Source organism: Anomaloglossus baeobatrachus, chromosome 8 (assembly GCF_048569485.1).
Source record: "Anomaloglossus baeobatrachus isolate aAnoBae1 chromosome 8, aAnoBae1.hap1, whole genome shotgun sequence".
NCBI classification, from domain to species: Eukaryota; Metazoa; Chordata; class Amphibia; order Anura; family Aromobatidae; genus Anomaloglossus; species Anomaloglossus baeobatrachus.
In genome coordinates, this window is record NC_134360.1 from 126903639 (window position 1) to 126925633 (window position 21995).

Below are 21995 nucleotides of genomic sequence, written 5' to 3' on the forward strand. Positions count from 1 at the left end.
ACATGGATGCAGGAGGGTAGCCTTATGTATAGCACCATCCATTATTATTTAGTCTACTCTCTAGGTAAAGAGCCTTTCTTAATTACATAGTTTCCTCTTTTATTATGCATAACACTGCCCCTTATTAGCATCCTTGCTAGTTATGTATGGCATTGTCCCTTATTATATAGTGTCCTCTCTTGTTCTGTATAGCATCTTCTCTTATATAGCGTATTCTCGTTATTTTTGTTATTCACGGCTCCATCTCTGTTACATAATCCTCTCTTGTTGAATATAAAATGACTGCTGAAGAAGCAGCATCTGACCAGAAGAAAAGTCCATCAGCTCCTCCATTAGAAAATAAGCCTCACCATTTTCCATCAGCAGCCATGTCATTTTATATCAAATAAGCGAGGACGGTATCAAGCAAAGTCAGGATGCAATAAATTGCAAAAATAACAAGAGAATTTCTTGCACAGGGGCCCCAAGCTGTCAATGTCTGCCCCTGAGACAGACAGACAGACAGATAGATGTGCAACACATATTTAATGTCCCACCCTCGTGCATATTGTAAGCTTGCATCATTTAGTGTCTTCCATGTGGCACTAAAGGTTGTTTTGCCTTGTCTTTAGCAACCAAATAAATATTTAAAAAAAACCAAAACAACAATGTGAAGTCCCCCTATTTTTGGTAGCAGCTAAGGTAAAGCAGACAGCTACAGCCTGCAGCTGGCAGCTTCATCTTACTGATAATCAAAAATAGAGGTCATCCCATGCTGTTATTTAAAATTATTATTTAAAATGATTTATAAACTAATAAATAATTTTCAGGAGGGTTTTTTATTATGGATAAAAATGTTTTTGTTATTTTTGACCATTTAGATCTACCGGATTAGCAATGGGGTGTCTGATAGACACCTACCCATAACTAATTCCAGGGCTTGATGCCACTTGGTAAGTCAAAGCTGGCATCAACCCCATATATTACCCTGTTTGCTACTGCACCAGGGCAAGGAGAAGAGCAGAGGTGAATCACCAGGATTGTCACATTTAATGAAGGCACCACTTCTGGAGCAGCTGCGGCTTGTTTAGGCTGGGGAGTGGGGAGGGCCCAAGAACCTTGGCCCCCCAGTCTGAAATTTCCGAATGCCAGTTCTCAGCTTCCCCTTGGCTGATGATCCAATTTGGAGGTGAGCCTATGTTGTTTTTATTACATTATTTACCTAATTTATTAATAATTTTAAACAACAGTATGGGTTGACCTCTGTTTTGGATTACCAGCCAAGGTGAGGCTGCCAGTTGCGGGTTGCAGCTGACTGCTTTTGTGACGCCCCTGGACTAGTCCAGGGTGTCACAGGGAACTGCACTATTCTCTATCCTTGGTGCAGGGCCCACCCTCCTTGGTTCCGGGGTCCGCAACAGTGATTCTGTACTAACAGCACAAATCCTAGTCACCCAAACACTACACTTGTCAGGCACACCAGGGGCGTGGTTCCAGCTGGGAAAGGAACCGCCCACCTATGAGTCAGACAGGCTGGTGGGAGGAGTCAGTTAGACAGTTGGTAGTAACTGAAAAAGAGAGAGGACCTGGGGATTAAGAGCTCCCTGAGGAGAGCCTGGCTGGGTCGCAGACAGTGGCCTGTACTTGACGGCTCAGAGATTAGCGGCGTCAGCACAGCGGAGGGATAGGACTTCCCACACAGAGCAGTCACAGAAAATCCCACGTGCCAGCTGCTAAGAGCAGGTCCCAATTAAAAAGAGGGACGGGACCCGAAGGTTTCAAGCCAACGGGGCCAGGGACACACACAGTATACAGTGTATGGAGGAAGGCTCCAGTCCACCACAGAATCACTGAAAGGGACCACCGCACGTGCAGTCACCGAGTGCAGCAGTACCAAGAGACTTTGTTTACCTCAGAGTCTGTGTCCACTGAATGCGTCATCACACCTGAGTGAGTACCCTGGCTCCCCAGCGCCCTGCCGGCCCTATATCAATATAGGCTGTTCCTACCTATTCCCTACCCTGAGTCCCGGGGCCCCTACCTGCGGAGGGAATCACCACCAGGCTGCCCCAACACCATCAGCCCCGGCACTCCCATACAGCAGCGGCGGTATTCCTTATTACCGCACACCGCAGGTGGCGTCACAAATATTCTCCCCCGTAAAAAACCTTTTTGTTTTTCATCAAAGTGTCTGCCGAGCAGTCCGACTGCTGCTAGGGCGTCACACATTGATTTTTGGCGTCACGAACAGGATTGGACTGGACCCACTAACCTGGGTGACGTGCGCCTTCTCCAAAACTGTTGAGCCCAAAGTGAATAAAAAAAAAAAAAAAAATTCAGTTGCCGCCATCTTGCTGCTGAAAACCAAGGGGGCATAGAAAGATGTCGGCGCCAGGTGAAGCGAGCGCAGCGGCAGTTCCCCCTCAAGATCAAGGTGACATGGACGCACGAGCGACCGCGCAGATAATGCCAATGACTTTACCGTATGTGCCAGGCGCTACCTGGCTACCACAATATGATGGTTCCCCTGACACTCTGCAAGGATTCAAAAGAAAAATCCGCACACTCCTGGATATGTTTGGGATGAATGACCGGCAGCAAGCGTCCGTACTACTCGGCCAGTTATCAGGCGCCGCAGAGCTGGAGGCGGAGACCTGGACAGATCAGGACCGGGCCTCAGTAACTGCCATTTTTGAACGTCTGCGACTTTCCTTTGAAAACCGCACTGAGGCAGAACTCCGGATAAAGTTTTACAACTGCAAGCAGCGCCCACAAGAAAGCATTAGAGACTATGCTCTGAGGCTGCAATCAGCGCTACGGACTCTCAAACTAACCATTCCCATCAGTGAAGCTGAAGGAAACAAGGTGCTTGTTGAACAGTTTCTGCAAGGCCTGGGGTCAGTGGAGGACCGCAAGCAGCTACGGCTGTGGACTCTGGAATATCCTGCAATGGACTTTGCTGTTTTAAAAGACCGAGCCATCAAGGCTTTGCAAACCCCAGAGCCAACTGATTCTCCTGCTACGTCCTGGCAAGCCGGCACTTCTCCTCTACATGTGCCACCTCCTGTTAGAGCACTGCCAGAGCCAAAGACCCCAGCAGCGCCTGCAGGCGATACCAGTGATTTGTCTTTACAGGTGCAGCAGCTGAGCAGTGATGTTGCAAGGATCCTAGAGGCAATGCAGCTCAAGCCCAAGACCAAGCCGGCGGAGAAGATCCAGCTTGCTAACTGCCCAGATGACGTCCCTTGGATGAGAGGGAGGACCTCGACATACAGAGGAAGGAACCGTGACCAGTATGAAAACCTTGTTTGTTATAGGTGCAACAAGACTGGTCACTACGCCCGTTATTGTCCTTTAAACGGGCCACCCCTGGGGCCAAGGGCCACTCCCCAGGACTAAATCAACAAGGCCCAGCAGACTGGCGGGAGCGGTATGTTGGAGGAAGGACCATCGTTTCCATCACCTTGGATGGGATTCCGACTTCAGCACTTCTTGATACCGGCTCCCAGGTAACAACTATACCCCAAGTACTGTATACCAAATTCTGGTCAACTGAGGAACTCGCCCCACCGGACAATGACCTCACCATTTATGCTGTAAATGGTTTACCAGTAACACAACTCGGGTTCAAGGAGGTAACCATCAAGGTGGGCAGGGTGGAGTTAGCACGCCAAGGACTCATAGTAGTGCAGAATGACCCTAGTGACCGGAACCCTAAGATGATTTTGGGGACTAATGTTATTGAGAATTGTATGGGGGAAGTATTGTTTCTTCTCCAACAGCTCTCTGAAACTGCAGGAACGGGACGCCAGAGGGTCCTGCAAAGAGAGATTCGAGACCTCCAGCAGAGGCAACAGGTAAATTTGTCTGGTGGGGAAATTGGCGGTGTACGGGTAATGGATGCAGCTCCTGTGGTAGTGCCCCCACGGAGTGAGATGATGATATGGTGCAGGGCAGCTGTAGGCTCCCGTGGACAGAATTACCAGGCAGTGGTAGAGGCCCTACCTTCAGAGCACTGGTCTACAGTACTGACAGCCAGAGGGGTAGTCGATGTCCGTAAGGGGAGAGTGCCCGTGCGAGTGTTGAATTGCGGGGAGGAAGAGGTTAGACTGCCCAGGTATGCTACCATAGCCAAATTGTACACTGTGAGTGAGAATTTCATCCAGACAGTAAAGTCCTCAGCCACACCAGATCAGTCAGCCACAGACAGTTCCCAGATTCAGCAAGAACAGTGGTGTCAAGAGTTACATGTAGGTACTGACTCCACTCCACTACATCAAAAACAAGGGGTCTACAGGGTGGTTCAGGAGTATGAGCAAGTGTTTAGTAAACACCCATTAGACTTTGGGAGGGTGAAAGGGGTTCAGCATCATATACCCACAGGCATTCATCCACCTATAAAGGAAAGGTATAGGCCCATACCACCTGCTCACTACCAGTGTGCCAAAGACATGCTGAGAAGTATGAAGGAGGCTGGGGTCATCCGTGATAGTTGCAGCCCCTGGGCAGCCCCGCTAGTCCTAGTGAAGAAGAAAGACGGCACTATGAGGATGTGCGTGGACTATAGGAGAATTAACAACATCACACATAAGGATGCCTATCCACTGCCCAGAATTGAAGAGTCCTTGACTGCATTAAGATCTGCAAATTACTTCTCTACCCTTGACCTCACTAGTGGTTATTGGCAAGTGTCCGTTGCTGAGGAGGATCGCGAGAAGACCGCCTTTGCCACCCCGATGGGATTATGTGAATTTAACAGCATGCCATTCGGGCTGTGCAATGCACCTGGTACGTTTCAACGACTCATGGAGAGCTGTTTAGGCCATTGCAACTTCGAGACTGTCCTGCTGTACCTGGACGACGTAATTGTATATTCCAAGACCTATGAGGAGCATCTGGGACATCTGGCAGAAGTATTTGAAGCCCTTTCCAGGTACGGGATGAAACTAAAACCCTCCAAATGTCACCTGCTGAAGCCCAAAGTCCAATACCTGGGGCATGTAGTGAGTGCCGAAGGTGTGGCTCCGGACCCTGAGAAAATCACAGCTATCCAGAACTGGCCCAGGCCTCAGAACATCAAAGAGGTGCGCCAATTCCTGGGATTGATGGGGTACTACCGGAGGTTCGTGAAAGGCTATACCAAGATGGCATCCCCCTTACAAGATCTCCTAGTCGGACAAAGAAAGCACGGCAAGACTTCTGGCTCTCCATTAACATGGGGTGAGGAGCAGGAGAAGTCCTTCAAGTGGATGAAGTCAGCTTTGACAGGAGATGAGATTCTGGCATATCCTGACTATAACCTCCCATTTGTGCTGTACACTGATGCCAGCAACGTGGGGCTGGGAGCTGTTCTATCCCAGGTACAGGATGGCAAGGAAAAGGTGATTGCATACGCCAGCAGGAAACTCCGTCCAACAGAAAGAAATCCTGAGAACTATAGTTCTTTCAAGCTGGAGTTCTTAGCACTTGTTTGGGCAGTGACAGAGAAGTTTAAACATTACCTGGCTTCTGCAAAATTCACCGTATATACAGACAATAACCCGTTGACACACCTGGACACGGCGAAGCTTGGAGCTTTGGAGCAGCAGTGGGTAGCACGACTGGCAAATTACGATTTCACTATAAAGTACAGGGCTGGTCGCAAGAACGCTAACGCTGATGCGTTGTCCAGGATGCCCCAGTTGTGTGATGATGGGAGGGATGAAGATGACCTGGAGGAGATTGAGCTACCTGCTTTCCATCGCCCTACTGATAGAGTGAAACCCCGATATTATAGTGATCAGCAAGAGGCGACCTTCAACCCATTGCCCCACCATGGTTGGCAAGAAGCCCAAGATAATGACCCTGCAATCAGATTGATAAAGGCATTGATATCCGAGGCTGATTCACACCTTGAACCAGATGCTCCAGAAGAAGCTAAGAAATTGTGGAAAGAAAGAAGTCGTCTGTGTTTCCATGGAGGCAAGTTGTGCAGAAGTCTCATTAATCCAAAAACGCATGAGAGAATATGCCAGATAGTAATACCCACAGCATATGCACCAGTGGTGTTGGAGGCCTATCATGATAGAGCTGGGCACTTTGGTTGGAAGAAGTTGGAAATGTTGCTGAGAAGTCGCTTTTATTGGACTGGGATGAGAGATACCATAGAAGCTTGGTGCAGGAACTGTGGTCCATGTACATTAAGGAGAAAAGATAGCACCAGTCAGCGAGCGCCATTGCAACCAATAGTAACTACCCAGCCTCTAGAACTCGTTGCCTTAGACCACGTCAAGCTCACACCAAGCAGGAATGGGTACACCTATGCACTCACCATAGTAGATCACTATTCAAGATTCCTGGTGGTGGTACCTGTCAAAGATCTAACTGCCAGCACTGCGGCGAAGGCTTTCCAGACACATTTCTGCAGACCCCACGGTTACCCAGATCACGTCCTAACAGATCAAGGTCCCGCTTTTGAAGCAGAAATCTTCCAGGAATTTTGTAAATTGTATGGGTGTAAAAAGATACGCACTGCCCCCTACCACGCACAAACAAATGGGATGTGTGAGAAGATGAACTATGTAGTCATCAACCTGCTGAAAACTCTACCCCTTGAGGAGCGGAACGAGTGGCCTGAAAAATTGCCAGATCTTGTGGACATGTACAATAGTATTCCTGTGAGTTCCACTAAATGCACACCCGCTTATCTCATGAGGGCTAGACCTGGGAGACTGCCAGTGGATCTGGAGATGGAAGTTGAGATGCCTGAAGTTTATTCCCCAAATGCAGATTGGGATACCAAGCGTAGAGCTCAATACAGGCAAATTCAAGAGTATGTCGAGGAGAATCTGGACCAAAGTAGGGAAAAGCAAGAAAGAAGCTTTAACAAGCAAGCCCAAGCCCCTCCATTTTCACCAGGAGAAGTGGTCTTAAAAAGAAAAAGAAAGAAGCATAAACTGGACGACCAGTGGGAAAGAGAGCCATATGTGGTCCAGCCTTCCAATTTCAACAACCAGAAGACCTGTCTTGTCAGCAAGGACCAAGGAAGAACCACAGCTGTAATTTCCCGTGACCACTTGAAAAAGTGCCCTGAACCCCTGAACATCCAGAAGGAAGAACAGCCCCAACCTCAAGTGACTGAGAAAAAGAAGAGAGTGATCCACACCATCCTAGGTGACTTCCCGGAAGATTGGCCTATGTACAATGGAGCAGTGATTGTGCCTGTACTCACATTCCCGCAACCCGCGGAAGAACCAGAACCAAGGAGGCCTGAAATCATTGCACCTAGAGAAGTACCCATACCAGCACCACGAACACGTAGATTACCACCTACAACACCTAGCTCCAGTAGTGGGGAACAGGTAGTAGCAAACACCACAGTACAAGGGTTAGAGGGAAGCCAGGAGCTGAGAAGGTCCACCCGTGTGAACTTTGGTCAGCCCCCACATAGGTTCAGAGATGAGGAATGGTAGCGGAACCCGGCTACTCTACCCTAATGTAAATAGTCTAAATATAGAGTAAATTTAAAAATGTTTAGTATTTTCCATGCTTTTAATTCTACTATTTTCCATGCTAAAGATAGTCATGTAAGACATGTTGATATAGAGTGTTGATAAGAAGAATGTTGATTTTATTTTAATTACCTGGATTCATGACCTGATTGACGACCAATGATAAGTTTTATTGAAAATGGACCTTTGGCTACAGGACTGGTGGTAGCCAGCACGAACTGGTGCTATTGTAAATGGTTATTTCCCATTCATAGCCACGGACTGCATCCCCACCTACAGGAGAAGACACAGGTGGAGGAGAGACCTGGGAGACATATGGCCCAGGTCTGGCCACCAACAGGAGCGGTGGCTTGCCTCCTTTTGGAACTTTGGGGGTGGGATGAAGGACTGGGAAAGCGAAACGTTGGGTTCAAGTGCCTCCCCTGCGTGGGATGGATAGATATGTTTTTCTTATTAAAATGTTCACTTTTTGCAGATAAAAATAAACACTCTGGGTGCACTGTAGCTCGGGGACGAGCTACGTTTAACCAAGGGGGAATGTGACGCCCCTGGACTAGTCCAGGGTGTCACAGGGAACTGCACTATTCTCTATCCTTGGTGCAGGGCCCACCCTCCTTGGTTCCGGGGTCCGCAACAGTGATTCTGTACTAACAGCACAAATCCTAGTCACCCAAACACTACACTTGTCAGGCACACCAGGGGCGTGGTTCCAGCTGGGAAAGGAACCGCCCACCTATGAGTCAGACAGGCTGGTGGGAGGAGTCAGTTAGACAGTTGGTAGTAACTGAAAAAGAGAGAGGACCTGGGGATTAAGAGCTCCCTGAGGAGAGCCTGGCTGGGTCGCAGACAGTGGCCTGTACTTGACGGCTCAGAGATTAGCGGCGTCAGCACAGCGGAGGGATAGGACTTCCCACACAGAGCAGTCACAGAAAATCCCACGTGCCAGCTGCTAAGAGCAGGTCCCAATTAAAAAGAGGGACGGGACCCGAAGGTTTCAAGCCAACGGGGCCAGGGACACACACAGTATACAGTGTATGGAGGAAGGCTCCAGTCCACCACAGAATCACTGAAAGGGACCACCGCACGTGCAGTCACCGAGTGCAGCAGTACCAAGAGACTTTGTTTACCTCAGAGTCTGTGTCCACTGAATGCGTCATCACACCTGAGTGAGTACCCTGGCTCCCCAGCGCCCTGCCGGCCCTATATCAATATAGGCTGTTCCTACCTATTCCCTACCCTGAGTCCCGGGGCCCCTACCTGCGGAGGGAATCACCACCAGGCTGCCCCAACACCATCAGCCCCGGCACTCCCATACAGCAGCGGCGGTATTCCTTATTACCGCACACCGCAGGTGGCGTCACAAATATTCTCCCCCGTAAAAAACCTTTTTGTTTTTCATCAAAGTGTCTGCCGAGCAGTCCGACTGCTGCTAGGGCGTCACACTTTACCTTAGCTGGCTACCAAATATATGGGTGACCCCCAAGTCATTTTTTATTAAATTTGTGACTAAATACAAGGAGAATGAAGGCTTACAATATGTTTTGGGTAGGACATTTTATATATATATATATATATATATATATATATATATATATATATATATATATATATATATTTGACATCTATCTATCTATCTATCTATCTATCTATCCATCTATCTAGCTATCTATCTATTGGTAGGTCCAGCTGATCTAGGCCCAGACCACCGTCTGCCACCTAAATTGCTTCCCAGGAGCCCCGCTCCCGACCTCCTCTCCCTTTCACTTCTCAGACTCAGCTCTCTCCTCTTGACACTCCTGACCTCCCCTCCCCAACCACCCAGGTGGGCGACTCTATTCCACTCAAGCCGTCCACTTGTCTGTTTGGTGGGTGTGGTGCAGAGTCTATCTAGGATTTGATTAGCTGATGTAGGCAACACCATATAGTTAGGGACCCTAAACCAAGAAGGAGGTGGATACTGCACGGGAGAGCAGATTGTGCAATACCCTGTGATGACCCGATAGTCCAGAGGCATCACACATTCATCTATCTACAGTGAGGAAAATAAGTATTTGATACACTGCTGATTTTGCAACTTTTCCTATCTACAAAGATTGGACACATCTGTAATTTTTATCTTAGGTACACTTCAACTTTGACAGACAGAATCCCCCCCAAAAATCCAGAAAATCATGACTTTTAAATATTTAATTTGTTTTTTTTTGTTTTGCATGAAATAAGTATTGATCACCCACCAACTAGCAAGAATTCTGGCTCTCACAGACCTGTTATTTTTAATCTAAGAAGCCCTCCTACTCTGCTCTCATTACCTGTATTAATTGCACCTTTTAAAACCAATTGCCTGTACAAATTACACCTGTCCACACACTCAATCAATCACACTACAACCTCTCCAATATGGCCAAGACCAAAGAGCGGTTTAAAGATGCTAGGGACAAAATTGTAGACCTGCACAAGGCTGGGTTGGGCTATAGGACAATAAACAACCAGCTTGGGGGAGAAGGCAACAACTGTTGACAAAATTATTAGAAAATGGTAGAAACACAAGATGACTGCCAGTCTTACTCAGTCTGGGGTTCCACACAAAATCTCGCCTGGTGGGGTAGGGATCAGTCTGAGAAAGGTCAAGAATAAGCACAGACCTACACTGGAGGACCTAGTCAATGACCTGAATACAGCTCAGACTACAGTCTCAAAGATTACACCATCATGCATTCAAATCCTTCAGGGCACGCAAGGTTCCCCTGCTCATGCCAGCACATGTCCAGGCCCATTTGAAGTTTTTAATTGACCATCTGGATAATCCAGAGGAGACATGTGGTCAGATGAGACCAAAATAGAACCACTCGCTGTGTTGGGAGGAAGAAGAAGGATGAGTAAAATCTCAAGAATACCATCCCAAACATGAAGCATGGAGGTGGAAACATGAGACTTTGGGGGTGCTTTTCTGCCAAGGGGGCAGAACAACTGCAGCGGATTAAAGGGAGGATGGATGGGGTCACGTATTGCGAGATTTAAGCCAACAACCTCCTTCCCTCAGTAAGAGCATTGAAGATGGCCAGAGCAACTAAAGAGTGGTTCTGTAAGAAGCATTTCAAGGTCCTGTAGTGGCCAGTCTCCAGACCTGAACCCCATAGAAAATCTTTGGAGGGAGCAGAAACTCAATGTTGCCCAGTGACAGCCCCAGAACCTGAAAGATCTGATGAAGATCTGTATGGAGGAGTGTGACAAAATCCCTGCTGCAGTGTGTGCAGACTTGGGTCAAGAACTACAGGAAATGACTGACCTCTGTAATTGCAAACAAAGGTTTCTGTACCACATATTAAGTTCTGTTTTCCTATTGTATCAGATCTTTATTTTAGGCCCCCTTCACACATCTGCGAAAATCACGCACGTGTTTCACGGACGTGTCAAAGGTGCATTTTCCCCTCCGTGAGCCGTGTTTATGGCACTACGCGTGTTCTCCACGTGTTATCTGTGATAACACACAGAGAACGGGAACTTTCAACTCGCCTGTCCCTGGCGTTGCTGTCCGTGGTGCTGATCATTGGTCTCCAGTCCTGCCGACTCCCCGCTGCTGCTGCTTCCAGCCGCAGTGAAGTGAATATTAAATGAGCAAAATGAGCGGCGGGCAGAAGCAAGTGACAGAAGCGGCAGAGACAGGAGGGCTGGAGACGGTGAGTAAAGATTTGTTATTTTTTTTTCTCTGACACATGAGTTTTCTCCGGCGCGTGTCACACAGGACCGCATCCAAACTACATCCATGTGGTCCGTATGCGGGCCGTGTGACACCCGTGATGCCGGAGAAAGCGTGGACATGTCTACGTGTGGAACACACGGACACGCGTATGCTCCACACGTACACATGTTCCATGGCAAAACACGCACGTGTGCACAGACCCATTGATTTTAATGGGTCTTCGTGTGCCCGTGTCTCTGGTACGTGCAGGAACGGACCTAACACGTACCGGAGACACGGACGTGTGAAGGGGGCCTTAAACAGTAAATGCAAATTAATTATTTAAAAATCATACAATGTGATTTTCTGGATTTTTTTTTATTCTGTCTGTCACAGTTGAAGTTACCTACGATAAAAATTACAGATCTCTCCATTCTTTGAAGGTGGGAAAACTTGAAAAATCGTCAGTGTATCAAATACACTGTGACAGTCATCGCTCATCGCGGCTCAGTCATAGGCTACACTCAGAACTGGCAGTATTCTCTATGGCTGCTCACTCTGAGATGTAGCAGAGCTGGATGTGTTGTCATGGGACCTCGTCTGGATTACGCCGGAGCTAATGACTGTTTGGGTTTAATAAAGTGGTGAAGGAAGGTGCTTGTTTTGTACTTTATTCCAAATAAAGGATTTTTCTGTGTGTGATTATTTACATTCACTTACAGGTTTGTGATGCAGGTATCTGATAGACACCTGTGCCATCACAAACTTAGGGTTTAGTAGCAGCTGTGCACTGCTATTAACCTCTTATTACATCGAATGGCACCACACCAGGCCAACGGGAAGGCCGCTATCGCTCCGGGATTGTCACATCTAATAGATGCGGCAATACTGGGTGGTTGTGGGTTGAGAATATACCAGCCCCCAGCCGGTGTTATCATGGCTGGGGATGAAAATTAGGGGGGACCGAAAGTCGTTTTTTTTTTAATTATTCATTTGAATTAAAAAAAAAAAAAGCCGGAGTTACACTTGCAAGGGATACACCGCTTTCCTCGCTCACCGGCCGTCCTGGCGCCTGTGATTGGTTGTACTAAGCTGACACGCTGCCACTCAGGATGGGGGCGCATCTAACTGCTACCAATTACACGCGCCGGTGGGCGGGCAAAGTAGTGAATGTTGAATTGTCGGCTCCGGAAGGGAAAAGCATAACCCGGCAGGAGTGTGCCGCCATGACACAGCCTCGGTGAGTATGTCGCACTCGCTCTTACCCCCCTATTACCTCCATAAACATTTTTAATCTCCGGTCCCCTTTGACTTATATGGGCAACGGATTCCGGAGCTGATCAGACTCTTTTTAAACTCTGGCAGTGATCCGCCGGTCCCAGTTTTTGGGGAGTTCGATCAGCTCTATTCAGGATACATTGATTTTTGTTTATTTGTTATTATTATTATTGTGTTCCATTTTTCAGTACATGTTTTTTGTGGGATGAGACGTTTATTTTGACTATGTGATATTTGTATAGCTGGAGTAATTTACATAATAAAGGTGTAAGGGGAAAATGTCTTTTTTTTATTTATTTTTTTACAATTTTTATAACTTCTTACTTTAGGCCGGTGTCCCACTTGCGATTTCCACGCTTATATCTCACACGAGATACTTGTGAGTCCGTGACGGGTGATGCACCGTGAATATACCGAGATATACACCGGCCTGAGTCCGAGTGGAGCTTTATGAAAAATATGATATGATACACTGCAAAACTTCTGTATTATGTCTGCGAGACTCTATTAACTAGTTTTAGCCTCTGGAATTCCTCTGAAATGCATTGGCCACCACAATATTGGGTCCCACAGGGCTGATAGATTGACAGAAGGAGCCTCCACCCACTTATGACTTAGATACAGAAGACACTTTTATTTTTACCAATCCATGCAGTATCAACAGAAATGTATGTGTATATTTGCGGCTCCAGGTACAGAGCTAGTTTTTGCTCAATCAGTATAATGTAAATATTCATCATGAAACACTAGTTAAGACGCACTCATCACCAAAATACTGGTCATTGTGGGTGAAAGGGATAGGAATAATTAAGAAATAAAACAGAAAATATAAGAAAAAACATGTAAACACAACTTAAAGGTGCCCATATGTCTTATGTAATGGTCAGCTGAATTGTGGTTTGGCTGACAGATATACTTCTATTCCCCACCGCTACAATCTGTCTGTACAGTCAGACCAATCACTGTGAAGCAGGCTTGTTTAGCTGGCTTTGGTTTGAAAAAGCAAATCAGAGACAGTTGTCAGGTCCTTAAGGTGGGTGTCCAGGAGCCCTATAAGGGCCCAAGAAGTAAGGGGGCCCATTTCTAACTCGGCAAAATATGGAATAAAAGGAGATAAAAAAATGTGTATTGAAAAAAATGGTATAGATGAACACATCATTTCTTATAAAAAAAACAAGCCCTCATACAGCTCTGTTGGTAAAAACATAAAAAATACTATTGCTCACATACTATGGAGAAAAATAAATGTTTTTAATGTGTAACTATAGCAAAGCATGAAAAAATAAATAAGTTGGATATCTCAGTAATGAATTGACCTAGAGAAGGAAGCCATCTTACTACTTAGTCTACGTGAAACTCAGACCTATCATGGACTGCAATGAAAAGACTGTCTGCGGGTATCCTCACCCAAACTCAACAACTTTATATACAGCTATGCCTATCATGCTATTGAGTTTGTGTCCAGGAGACCCATGAATGGACTATGCATTCTGGTCCATGCTCGTACCGAGCTCCATGGACATCTGCACAAGTCCTTAGGCTCAGTTCACATTTATCTTGCACTCTACATTGGGCACTTACTTTGGATTTTCCGCCAAAATCCCCCTCCACCCCAAAATGTAGAGCTTCTATAACAGTGTAAAGTTGGTATTCCATACGAAACAAAAGTTGAAGACTGGATCGTTTAAAGAAATATAAAACTTCAATCCACAAAATAAGGTGTCACATGCAGGGTGACCGTTGGCGCATTTTGACTCTTGTGAGTCTTAATGCTGACTAACATAGCACGTTAAATCCAGTTTAAAAATGTATATTAAATTCCACCTCCCTGTGACATCACTTTATTAATTAAATTACAATCATCTTTTAATGGAAAGACTCATTTTGCATTTAGATCTGTTACAAAGTACATTCATGATTGTTTTAAGACAGCGACACGCAAGGTACATACATTACACATGAGTCACAAAAGGAGAAGTGGAGAAGTAATACATGTACATCAAATCATTTTTGTAGTTTAAACCTAATGGATTTCTTGTGTTTAATTCCATGATGCAAAATGCTTCCTTTTTTAACACAACTTTTAACACCACTTTCTTCCAACTTCTCTTCCACGTGCCCTGCACACCTTCATGATGTCACAGGGAGGTGGAGTTTAATAAATGTTTTTAAACTGGATTTAACATGTGGTATGTTAGTTCCGATTTAGAAAAACAAGAGTCGAAAAGCGTCAATGGTTACCCCGAAACAAGAGTTGAAACGCGTCAATGGTTACCCCGAAACAAGAGTTGAAACGCGTCAATGTTACCCCGAAACAAGAGTCGAAACGCATCAATGTTTACCCCAAAACAAAAGTCAAAACACATCAACCGTTACCCTGCATTTGACACCTTATTTTATGGATTGAAACCAGTAAAGAAGTTTTATATTTAATTAAAGGATACAGTCTTCTACTTTTTTTCGCATGGAATTTAATTACCCATGAGCCAGTGAGTTAAACTGGAGCTCTGCCATGTTGCTGGGATGAGTGTGACTTCTTATATCTGAATAGTAAATTTGGTATGCCATCTAAATAATTCAACACATAGCCATTAATGTATAAACTGCTGGGAATAAAAGTGAGAACATCCCTAAGTGAAAATGGCCAAACTGTGCCCAAAGTGTCAATATTTTGTGTGGCCACTATTATTATCAAGCACTGCCTTAAAGGGATTTTCCCCTACTAATGTGACTGATCACCTTTTATTTGTCATAACTATTCCAAACTAACACTTTCCCAATATACTTCTGCAACCTACCCTGTTACCGTAAGCTGTTTTCTCATATTTTCTTATGTTGATGTTCTGGCTTTGGTCCTTCTAGTCTGGAGATCAGACTCATACAAACCCAGCAGGGCACATCACTAGTGAGGGCTGGGCTGTGCTGATCACCCCGTGATCTACTATCTAATGATCGGCACATTTCAGCACTTGTCAAATGAAAGTACCGCAATATAAAGCAGGTTGAGAGGAGAGGGAAGGGATAATCTGGGCATGCATCACTCACAGTGAGGCAGCCCCGCCCCCACCAGTGAAATGCCCTCCTCAATTTGTCCATTTCCAGTCTCCATACCGGAAGGATCAAAACCAGAAAATAAACATAGGAATATAGGAGCCACAGAAAGATCAGCTTACAGGAACAGAGTAGGTAAGAAAGTATATTAACCCTGTGCGATTTTCCGTTTTTTTTTAAAAATTTTTGCTGCAACTTTTTTATTTTCTGTCAATCTTACTATATAAGGGCTTGTTTTTTGCTGGATGAGTTGTACTTTTAAATGAAACCATGAGTTTTACTATATAGTGTACTGGAAAACAGCAAAAAAAACTTCAAGTGCGGAAAAACTGCAAAAAAAGAGTGATCACACAATAGTTTTTGGGATATTTTATTCACCATGTTCAATATATGATAAACCTGATGTGTCTGTGTGATGTCTCAGGCTGGTATGAGTTTGTAGACACCAAACATGTATACGTTTACTTTTATCTAAGGGATTAAAAAAAATTCACAAGTTTGTCCAAAAAAAGTGGCGCAGTTTTAGTTCCATTTTCCGAAACCGGTAGCATTCTCATTTTTCGGGATCTGTGGCTCAGTGACTGCTTAGTTTTTGCTTCTCAAGCTGAAGTTTTTAATGGTACCATTTTTGCATAGCTGGTACATTTTGATGGCCTGTTATTGCATTTTTGCGCAATATTTGCGGTGACAAAAAAACGCTATTTTAGCGTTTGGAATTTTTTAACCGTTACGTTGTTTACCGATTAGATTAATTGATTTTACATTTTGATAGCTTGGGCATTTTTAATGAGGTGATACCAAATATGTGTATATTTTTTATTTTTTTAACCCTTTAATTTTCAATAGACCGAATGGGGGGTGATTTGAACTTTAAGGTTTGTTTAATTTTTTTTAAATTTTTAAACCTTTTTTTTTATTTTTCTAGGTCTCTTAGGGGACTATAATGATCAGCAGTCTGATTGCTCTTCCATTTCTCCAGATCACAACTACACAGCTGATATCTGGAGAAAAGTGGCTTTACTCTCACACACTGCCCTCTGCCGGCAGTGTGAGAAAGTGACTCATGATAGCTACAGGAGTCATCACATGACCCTGTTCTACCATGGCAACCACCGGAAGTCACATGATCAAGTCACGTGACTTCCGATGGGGGTGGGTAAGATATGCTAATAGCAGCGCGCTGATACATCTCGCTTTCAGATTTTGGCAGCAAGATATAAGGGGTTAATAGGCTTGGGTGGAACGTGATTCAACTCGCACCGGGCAGGCACACATCTCAGCTGTTGTAATCAGCTGAGATGTGCGCGGACTGCCCACGGCAGCCCGCGGGGTAACCTCACATGATCCATAACGTACTCAGTACGTCATGTGTCGTGGAGAGGTAGGTTAAGAAAATGTTAGCACAAATAAAAGGGAGTCACATTAGTAGTGGAAAATCTCTTCAACTCTCCTGGGCATGGAGTTCACTAGAGCTTCACAGGAACCAATGGAATCCTCTTCCACTCCTCCATGATGACATCATGGATATTGTGGATGTTATAGGCCTTGTGCTCCTCCTCCTTCTGTTTAAGGATGCCCCACAGATGCTGAATTGGGTTTAGGTCTGGAGACATGCTTGGCCAGTCCAGCATCTTTACCCTTAGTTTCTTTAGTAAGGCAGTGGTCATCTTGGATGTGTGTTTGTGATTATGTTGGAATTCTGACTTGAGGCCCAGTTCCTGAAGAGTAGGGATCATGCTCTGCTTCAGGATCTCACAGTACATGTTAGCATTGATGGTACCCTCAATGAATTGTAGTTCCCCACAGCCAGCAGCATTAAATGCAGCACGCAACCATGAGACTCCCTTCATCATGCTTGACTGTAAGCAAGCCACACTTGTTTTTGTACTCCTCACCTAGTTGCCAACATACATGCTTGACACCATCTGAACTAAATATGATTTTTTTGGTCTCATCAAACCACAGAACATGGTTTCAGCAATCCGTATCCTCAGTCTGCTTGTCTTCAATAAGCTGTTTGCAGGATTTCTTGTGCATCATCTTTAGAAGAAGCTCCTGCTGGGATGACAGTCCTGCGACCAATTTGATACTGTGTGCAGTGTATGACCTGAGCACTGACAGGCTAACTCTCTACCACATTAACCTCTGCAGCAATGCTGACAGCACTCAACTTCTTTGGTCGACCATGGCGAGGCCTGTTCTGAGTGGAGCCTGTCTCGTTAAACCTCTGTATGGTCTTGGCCATCGTGCTGCAGCTCAGTTTCAGGGTGGTGGCAATCATCTTATAGCTTAGGCCATCTTTATGTAGAGTAACAATTCTTTTTTTCAGATCATCAGAGAATTCTTTGCCATGCGGTGCCATAATGAACTTCCTGTGACCAGTATGGGAGAGTGTGTGAGCTATTACACAAAATTTAACACACCTTCTCCCCATTTACACCTGAGACTTTGTAACACTAATGAGTCATATGATACTAGCAAGGAAAAGTGGCTAATTGGGAACAATTTGGATATTTTCACTTAGGGGTGTACTCACTGTTGTTGCCAGCGGTTAAGGCATAAATGTCTGTATGTTGAGTAATTTAGAAGACGCACTAAATTTACACTGTTATACAAGTTGCACACTGACTACTTTACATTGTATAAAAGTGTCATATCTTCAGTGTTGTCCTATGAAAAAATATAAAATATTTTCAAAAGATGTGAAGGGGTGTACTCACCCTTGTGATATACTGTATGAGATTAGGGGTTTCCAAAAAACAGCATGATTTGTTACTTACAGTAGGGATGCTGATAGGAATTAGCTGTACGAGTTCCTAAGGAGAGGATTTTTTTTCAGTTCTCTTATGTAAAAAAGTTACCTGGATTGACAATTACCTAGATAACATAGTGCCCTTTTCTTTTTATCACATCGCTCGTCATTCCATTTACCACTTTCTTTTGATCTTCGAATGTAAATCTCTACACAGTCTTGGTTATTCCTTATGTTATTTGGCTCATTTTCTGCCCAGTTTTCTTCATTTTTTGTAAGTGTTTTGTTGGTTCCGATCCAAAACCAAATCTTGTTTTTTTTCCGCAATCCTATCCAATAGTGCGTGCTATCATTAGGCAGATTCAGAAGTAAAAAAGAAATTTCTTCTTTGTTTTGAATTGCAACCATGTCAGTGAAGTTTACTCTACACCAATTATGGGATTCACTCCATGTTTGCACTGTGGTACTATAATGGTAAGTCCATCCAGATACTTCTACAACTCTCAAAAATCCTGAAAAACAAAATCAATTATTGGCTGTTGTAAATATAACATTCACACAATTTGCATGTCACCTACAATTTTCTTTTTTACAAATACTGTATAATTTCCCTTAAGGACAAGCTTGGCCATAGCCTAGGGTGAATCAGTAAGCTGAGAACTGAAGTAAGACTTATGGCATAAGGATCTCCACAGTTTGTCATGAATTTGCCGAGCGATCATGACTAACGCACCTTACCACTCCAGCTTTTGTCGGAAGTGTCCAAACTGTGGCAGAAACACCAAAAGTGATTTTTTTTTTGTGCAATTCCACATTGGGCTTAAAATGCACACATTTCCAAGTGTCAATGGAGTTGTCTGTGAAATTAGTTATCTTTTCTACTTATTACCCTACTGAAATTTTTAGAAATGTTGCAAATGTGACGCCCCATGACATCAGGTCGTCACAGGGTACTGCACAAGCTGCCCTTCCGTGCATTATTCCGCCTCCCTCTTGGTTCTGGGTCCCTATCTAAATGGTGTTGCCTCCAACAGCAAATCAAATCCTAGATACATCCTGCACCACACCCACCAGACACACCAGGGGATGGCTTGAGTGGAATAGAGTCGCCCACCTGGTGGGTCAGGGAGGGGAAGTGAGGAGTGTAGTGAGTTAGTCAGAGAGTTGAAGGAGAGTGTTTGGGATGTAGCCCTTGAGCTGTGAGGAGCTCAGAGGAAGTCAGGAGCGGTGACTCCTGAAAGAACTGTCTAGGTTGCAGACGGTGGTCTGGGTGTAGAGTAGTCGGACCCCCGGTCGCAGTGGATCATGGCAAGGTGCTTGGACCTGTCGAGGAGGACAGCCGGCAGCCTTGCATCATCACCGGTCCGGGGCCGAAGGCACGACGGGGTACACGGACCCTAGGTCAGGGAGTAGCTTCAGGCAACACGACAATTCCTCTGAGGAGAACGGAGCCTTTATTATCTGTTCCCACCCGCTCCAGAATCGGGGCATTAGTGTAATGAGGGGGATAGGACTTTCCAATCCAAAATGGTCCAGAAAATCCCAAGCGTGAGCCCTGAGAGCAAGCTCCCATACTTAGCCATAGTAGGGAGCGGGGCCCGGCTAGTTCCATACTACCGGGCCATCAAGTTGAAGTCAAACTAAGTGCCAGGAGGCAGGTCACGTATCACCAGCCAACACTATTGGGAATGGGTCCCGGCCGAGCTCCCCTCAGCAGCAGCGGTACCCAGAGACTTGGTTTACCTGCTTGTCAGTGTCTGCTTATGAACTAAGTGAGTACGAGAGTGACCCCTGTATCCCACAGCACCCCACACTGAGTGTCAGGGCATCCCCCTACCAGTGGAGGGCTACGACACCCCAGGTACTCCCAACAGCAGCGGCGGTACTCCCCAAATTACCGTACACCATGGGTGGTGTCACGAACTATACATCAACTCCCCTGTAAATACCCCTTTTCATTTGAGTGGCCGCACGACCCCCGGGTCTGGGGACCTTTGAGCCACAGCGAACCCGGATCTGAGCAGCTTGGCTGCTTCCACGGGGGCGACACACAAAGACTAATTACATAAAAAGCTAAAGATATTACTTAATGCCGCTTTAGTGGAAGTTGACCTATAAGTTTTACTTAGATGGAATTTTGCCCTATTTAAATGGGTTTCCCAGGCTTGGGTCTAAAATTTGCAGTCACTCTGTGTGAATGCAGATTTGTGAATCTTTACAGTGTGCTAGGAGCTGGTGCTAATGTGACCGCAAGCAGGTGATTTGCATACTTCTGGCCACATTCTGACTACAGATGTCTGACCTCACTCAATTTATTAATATTGATCAAAGGAGGGCATATTTAGTTGGCACATGACTGTATGTATGTAAATCACATATTTGTAGTCATGTGACAATCTGCCCTCTGCACTTGCACCAGAGAATCTTGACAGCGCACGCAAGCATGCTGTGAGGATTCACAAGTCTACAGTCACACAGAATGACTGCAGACTTTTGCCCTAAGCCTGGACAACCCTTTTAAGACTGATTTATTGATGTGTTTCCTCAATGTTCCCCTATTATTCCTTTACAGACATATTGTCAAGGTTTTAGATTATTGTTAGAGTTGAGCGATGTTCGAGTCCAACGGTTCGCCAATTTCATGTTCGAGTGATTTTGGGGGGTGTTCGAGTCGTTCGACTAACTCTTTTGCTTAAAGTTCGACAGTTCGAGTTACGTTCGAGAACGGTTCGATCACCAAAAGCATGGCTTTTCACAGTAAGTATGTGCGCACCTTTCGTATCTGCATGCATCCTGCATCCCCAGCACAATCCATCTCTCTTTCCTACTCACCGATCACGGGCACTTCGCTGCATGGCTGTCACAAATCTCCGGCGGCTTTTTCTCTTTTGAAAATGGTTGCCGCTTCATTATTCAATCAGGTATTCCGTGCCTTCCCCGCCCGCCGGCACTCATGATTGGTTGCAGTCAGACACGCCCCCACGATGAGTGACAGCTCTCTCACTGCAACCAATCACAGCCGCCGGCGGGCGGGTCTATATCATGCAGTAAAATAAATGAATAAATAATTTAAAAAAAAAAATGCGGTTCCCCCCAATTTTGATACCAGCCAGGATAAAGCCAAACGGCTGGAGGCTGGTATTGTCAGGATGGGGAGCGCCACGTAATGGGGAGCCCACCACCCTAAAAATATCACCCAGCAGCCACCCGGAATTGCCGCATCCATTAAATGCGGCAGTCCCGGGAAAATGAGATAAAGCTTCATTGGGCTCCTTCCAATGTGGTCTCAAATTGGGGAATCCAGTGTTTTCAAATTTTGGAAAGCCTTTTGTGCACGACTAGGGGTGCAGTTGTCTTTCTCTTTTGCTTTCCATCCTCAGTCGAATGGGCAGACTAATCGCATAAGTAGAAATTTTTTTAATTTACCTTAGGTTCTTTGTCTCTGAGAATCAGGAGGATTCAGCATTCTATTTACCATTGGCTGAATTTGCTTTAAATAATTGTCACCAGGAGTATTCTGGCAAGTGTCTCTATTCTTTGGTGCATGTGGTTTTCATCTAGAATTTGATGGTAGGGATGTTTCGGGAGTTCCTGAGGAGGAGCGTTTTGCCTCATCACTCTTCTGTATGGCAAGGGGTTCAGTGTAATTTGAAGCTCATGGGGACAGATACAAACATATGGCTGACAAAAAATGCTTGCCAGGTTTGGACCTACTTGTCTATACACACAATAAGGGGTACTTTGCACACTACGACATCGCAGCTGC

General features: G+C 45.4%; 1 protein-coding gene across 4 annotated transcripts in view; it reads right to left on the reverse strand.

The window, feature by feature from the left end:
- Positions 1-21995, reverse strand: part of LOC142249959 (P-selectin-like) — a 1135883-nt gene that overhangs the window by 735093 nt on the left and 378795 nt on the right. For 3 of the 4 annotated variants that reach the window (XM_075321986.1, XM_075321988.1, XM_075321987.1), the window contains exon 3: positions 18355-18741. The exons of the other annotated variant lie outside the window; for it this stretch is intronic. In XM_075321986.1, coding sequence (XP_075178101.1) covers positions 18355-18741 — 387 coding nt within the window. The remainder of the gene's footprint in view (positions 1-18354; positions 18742-21995) is intronic. 4 annotated transcript variants of the gene reach the window in all.